The sequence below is a fragment of the Gavialis gangeticus genome, unplaced genomic scaffold (genome assembly GCF_001723915.1).
Source record: "Gavialis gangeticus isolate Ggan-Ray unplaced genomic scaffold, GavGan_comp1, whole genome shotgun sequence".
In the NCBI taxonomy this organism is placed as follows: Eukaryota; Metazoa; Chordata; order Crocodylia; family Gavialidae; genus Gavialis; species Gavialis gangeticus.
Window position 1 is genome coordinate 44,136,186 of NW_017729008.1, and position 4,987 is coordinate 44,141,172.

The 4,987-nt window shown below is 48.2% G+C and overlaps 1 protein-coding gene across 1 annotated transcript in view; it reads left to right on the forward strand.

Annotated features, from left to right (window-relative positions):
* DENND6B (DENN domain containing 6B) overlaps nt 1–4,987 on the forward strand; it is a gene marked incomplete at its 5' end in the record, with an annotated part of 35,522 nt that overhangs the window by 15,143 nt on the left and 15,392 nt on the right. Inside the window, 6 exons of the mRNA XM_019509709.1 lie at nt 376–431; nt 709–831; nt 1,636–1,731; nt 1,838–1,932; nt 2,526–2,591; nt 4,222–4,286. Coding sequence (XP_019365254.1) covers nt 376–431; nt 709–831; nt 1,636–1,731; nt 1,838–1,932; nt 2,526–2,591; nt 4,222–4,286 — 501 coding nt within the window. The remainder of the gene's footprint in view (nt 1–375; nt 432–708; nt 832–1,635; nt 1,732–1,837; nt 1,933–2,525; nt 2,592–4,221; nt 4,287–4,987) is intronic.

Below are 4,987 nucleotides of genomic sequence, written 5' to 3' on the forward strand. Positions count from 1 at the left end.
CCTGGGACCTTCTTTTTACCCCCTATGTATTTAAAAAAGGACTTCTTATTGTCCTTAATCTGGGAAGCTAGCCCCAGTTCCATCTCTGCCTTGGCCTTCCTAACTACCCCCCTACATCCCTGAGCAACTGCAGAATAGCCCTCCCTGGTGATGACCCCTTCTTTCCATTGGGTATAAGCCTCCTTTTTAGCAAGGAGATATTCCCAGATGCTTTTGGTGAGCCATGGAGGCTTGTGTGCTCTCCTGCTCACATTATCCTTGTCTACATTTTTGGGTGCTTTGGTACTCGCTCTAGAGGGGGCTACTTTCTAGGACTGATGCAGGTAGCTCAGAACACTGCTTTCATTAACTCACTTTCTTCTCTCTTCCACTCAGAATCTGTTACCGGCCCCATTAGTTCTGCCCACCATTCATGAACTAGATCTCTTCAGGTAAGAGTGAGCTTCTCTCAGCGCAGTCCCCCCTTCCTGCCTCCTTCCTCTCTGCTCTCAGTGTCATTAGCTGATTGGGAGGGTGGCGGTTATCTAATGTGATCACAAAGTTGTTGCTGGCAAAGAGCATCAGTCTAGTGGGTTGGTGGGGGCCATGCAGTGTTTAAGGGACCTTCACAGGATGGAGAGGAGCATCTGACTGTCACAGCATGGTCTTATTTTCTTTTAGGAGCGTGTCTCAAGCCTTACCCTGTGTCTTGCTTTTTCTCACTAACAGATGCTTTCAGCCACTGCTGATTCACATCCAGATGCTGTGGGAGCTGATGCTACTGGGGGAGCCAGTTGTTGTAATGGCACCATCTCCTACTGTTTCCTCAGAAATCGTTCTGGCCCTTACCAGGTACTTGGCATGAATTCTGGTTTGCAAGTGACTGAACTGAATGAGACTGTTAATCCTCCTTCCTGGAGAATCATCACCTTGTGAGGTGATTTGCTTATGATTGATGTGTACATGAAAGTACCATATTTTCTAGTGTACAGACACACTTTCCCCCCAAAACTGGCTGCTGAAAATGTTGGTGTGCATTAAATGCAAGAAATATGGTAATAAGTTTCTGCTGCTATCACGAAAAGTACAAGTAAAATCTGCAGGCTACTAACAGGGTGCAGACCAATAACCAGACTCTGCTCGCTAGCTTCTGCTGCTCAGTTACCACAGGGAAAGATCTCTCTTTCTTCATTCAGCCTTTTAAAAGCAAGGTGTGTGTTTATATTCCAGGGCATGTTGTATGCGAGAAAATACAGTATATTTGTAAGATGAGAAACAGCATCGTTATTTTGTTTGAAAGAGACTTGTTTCTGTTTTCATAGAATTGTAGAAAATAAGGTTTGATGGGATCTGGGAGGTCACATCTAGTCCAATCCCCTGCTCAGAGCAGGACCAGCCCCAACTCCATCATCCCAATGTCAGAAACAGGAAGAGAACAGTGACTCGGCTTGCTGGTTGGTGGGCGAGGTGTTGGTTTTGAAACCAAATGCAAGTTCTCCTCTTCCCAGTTTTAAAAGCTGCCTCAATTTGGAGAGCAAAGCATGTCCCAACTGTCTCCTTTGACAGTACACATGACCTAGTTCCTCTAGGGTTGAGCTGCCGTAAAAGGGAGGGTCACCTGGTTCACCACCTTTTTCTTCACTGTTATTCTTGCAGCTGTCTGGCTCCTCTAAAATATTGCTGTGACTACCGCCCATATTTCACCATCCATGACAGTGAGTTTAGGGAGTACACCACCAGGACACAAGCCCCGTGAGTACCCTAATAGTCCCTTGTGACAGAGACTGCTCATTTATCACAAATACATTATGGGTCCCGTGGCAGTAGTGTTGCTCAAGCTTCCCCCTTTTCCCTATAGGCCAAACATCGTCGTGGGAGTAACAAATCCTTTCTTTATCAAAACACTACAGCACTGGCCACACATCCTTCGGGTTGGAGAGCTCAAAATGTCAGGTAAGGGGCATCCCACAAGGCAGTTACTTTATACATTTTTTTTTTCTATAGGGAAGTGGCTTTTATAGATTTAGGGCATTCCCAGTCAGGTGCATATACCTCTATCCTTATGAAGATCAGGGCATCAGAAAGGGTAGACCAGGCTTCTAGATCTCCCACTTGGTTGACGTGCTGAGTTCGAACAGTCACAAATTCATGAGTAAATTGGAACAAGTTTAGTGTTTCTTTCCTTCTGCACCTTAAGGAAGTGAGAGGCTTTTCTTGGGAGAGAAGGTACAGGGGAGCAGGAGAGAAGGGCCTGGAAGGGAGGACCAGGTGTTATCACTTGGAAAGCTGAGTTTGGCTGTAGCATGGACTGAGGCATTCTTTTCTGCAAGACCCCCTCATCCTTGGTTTCCTGTGAGCACCCTTGACTTGTAGGATCAGGTCGGAGAGCTCCCTTGGCCCCTGGGATGCCAGCACTAGCTCAGGGCTCACATCACAAGAGAATACAGTCTTGATTCTGTAGTGTGAGCCCTCCCTTACATTCCCTGCTGAAGAGGAGGGCTCTGGAGCTTTTATAACCTGCTGCTCGCCGGCGTGTCTTTCCACAGGCGACTTACCCAAGCAAGTCAAGGTGAAGAAACTAGCCAAACTGAAAACTCTGGACACTAAGCCGGGTAACTGCTGTTCTGTGTCAGATATGGTTTGACTGCATTTATGCTTGTTTTCAGTTGAGGCCTGGGTCTTGCAACAGTGTAGGCATCACGGGTGTTACCCGCCATCCCTTAACAGATGGGAGCTCCAGGGCTTCTGGGCTGCTTCCAGCCGCAACGCAGTAATTCTGAGGATCCTTGGCTTCCTCTTTCCCTTGCTGGGTCTGCTTCCTAGCCTGGGCTCTTCTAAGCCCTCCGCTATTATAACTTAGCTCTCTAAAGGCTTCTGATATAGAGAAAAGTCTCAGGAAACAAAAAGGCTTTTCCTGTCTTGGTTTGGAAATCCCATTAGTGTGCCTGAGAAAAGAGAAGCCTTGGAGATGGTAGAAGCAGCTTCATAGGCTTCCCCAAGTTGTCATAGTAAACCAGTGATTTGAGTGGCTCTCCTTTATTTAGGGCTCTGTAGGTAGATTGAATCACCCACCTGTTTTCCTTTTCCTGGCATGCCTACTCTTTTGCCCCCCTCTCTAGCAGTACAGCTGAGTTTTGGCTTCAGTTCTCCGTGGCTCACTCAGCCATGCTGCAGCGTTGCCCCTCACGCTGTGTGAGCTGGGAGCCTCAGGCTAAGAGAAGTCCTGGAAGTGGCAAAAAGCACCCACTTCCATCACCTGGCCAGAAGACACTTGCTTGTCCTTCAGAGAGCCACGTGTTGGGGACTGAAGCCAGTTATATTTCCTGTGGTAGCAATGTAGAACCTGGTTTGCATAGCAGCAAAGATCACAGAAGTATGTCACACCAGTGTGCTCCTCCCTGCACTGCCTCTCCCTTGGTAGTGGAGCTCAGTCTCTCCTCATGCTCTGAGTGACCTTCATCCTTAGAGCCTGGCTGCCTCATCACTAGGACCTCCCAGGACAGCATTATTCCACTGAAGAAATGAAAAACTGTAGGGGAGTATGGAAAGGCTCATGAATGCAGGGGACAGGACTTCTGGGGAGGCGAGGCCTGGAGTAGGGAAGTCCCTTGTGGAGGAGCCAAGACCATGGGTTGTGCCATGCTTCCAGCTCATCCCTGAGACTTTTAACCAGGTCCCATGAGGTGCGCAGCGCATCTCCTCCGCAGACAATCACCAGGAGAGATGCATCGGATTTTCTGTCTGACAGGTTGAGGGGGAATTGAGAGAGTTTTATTTTTGTTTTGTGTATCTGGGGTGGGGGGCATTATATTGTGATGAGAGCCCGTATTACCCAGCTGGGGAGATGCACCTGTGTGCCCATAAACTAGTCAGCTTGGGCTTCATCCAGGGCTAACTCCATTGGTTACATGACAGGGGAGCCTTGGGGTGCTGAGAAATGCTCGAGCTTAGTCCAGTCCTCAGTGTCACTTGCAGCAGCAGCTCTGGTGATCTCAGGAGTCTTTTCAGTTCGATTTCTCCTAACAGTTTATGCCCCTTGCTGGAAAATTCTCCTTTGCTCGCAACTGAGACCCTACTATATTAATTCATTCATTTACTAGATGTATATGCCACCCTCCCCAAAATAGGCCCATGGGAGGGTCTTACAATATAAAACAAGATAAATTATACAAATATTTTAAAATATATGATTTTTACTACCTTTAAAAATGGTGCATGATGGATGGTGATTTCTCTGTCTAGGAATCTACACGTCTTACAAGACTTTTCTGCACAAAGACAAAACTCTGATAAAGAGGCTGTTGAAGGTAGGTGCTTCCTGTCCATCTCCTGATGGGGAAGTAGGGAACATAGGCCAGTCAGTCTTACCTCGGTCCTGTGGAAGGTTTTTGAGAGAATTATCCTGGCGCATGTCTGCGAGGGGCCAGCAGGGGAGATTTATGCTTAGGGGCAAACAACACAGGTTCATTAGCGGCAGGTCATGTCAGACCAACCTGGTGGCCTTCTACGACCAGGTCACCGAATCCTTAGGTGCAGGTGTCACAGTGGACGTAGTCTTTCTGGACTTTAGAAAGGCCTTCAACACTGTCTCTCACCCCATTCTCATTAAAAAACTAGGGGACTGGTGTCGATACCTACACAGTCAAGTGGGTCACTAACTGGCTGGAGGGCTGCACCCAGAAAGTGGTGGTGAACAGGTCTTATTGACCCTGGAGGGATGTGGGCAGTGGGGTCCCCCAGGGCTCGGTCCTTGGGCCCGCACTGTTCAACATCTTCATCAGTGACTTGGACGAGGGGTAAACAACACCCTGTTCAAATTTGCAGACGACACTAAGATGTGGGCGGAAGTGGGCATGCCAGAAGGGAGGAATAGACTGCAATCGCACCTAGACAGGTTACAGGGGTGGGTGGACGAGAACAGGATGGGATTCAACACTGACAAATGCAAGGTGCTGCACCTGGGGAGGAACAACCAGCACCATACCTACAGGTTGGGGAACTCCCTTCT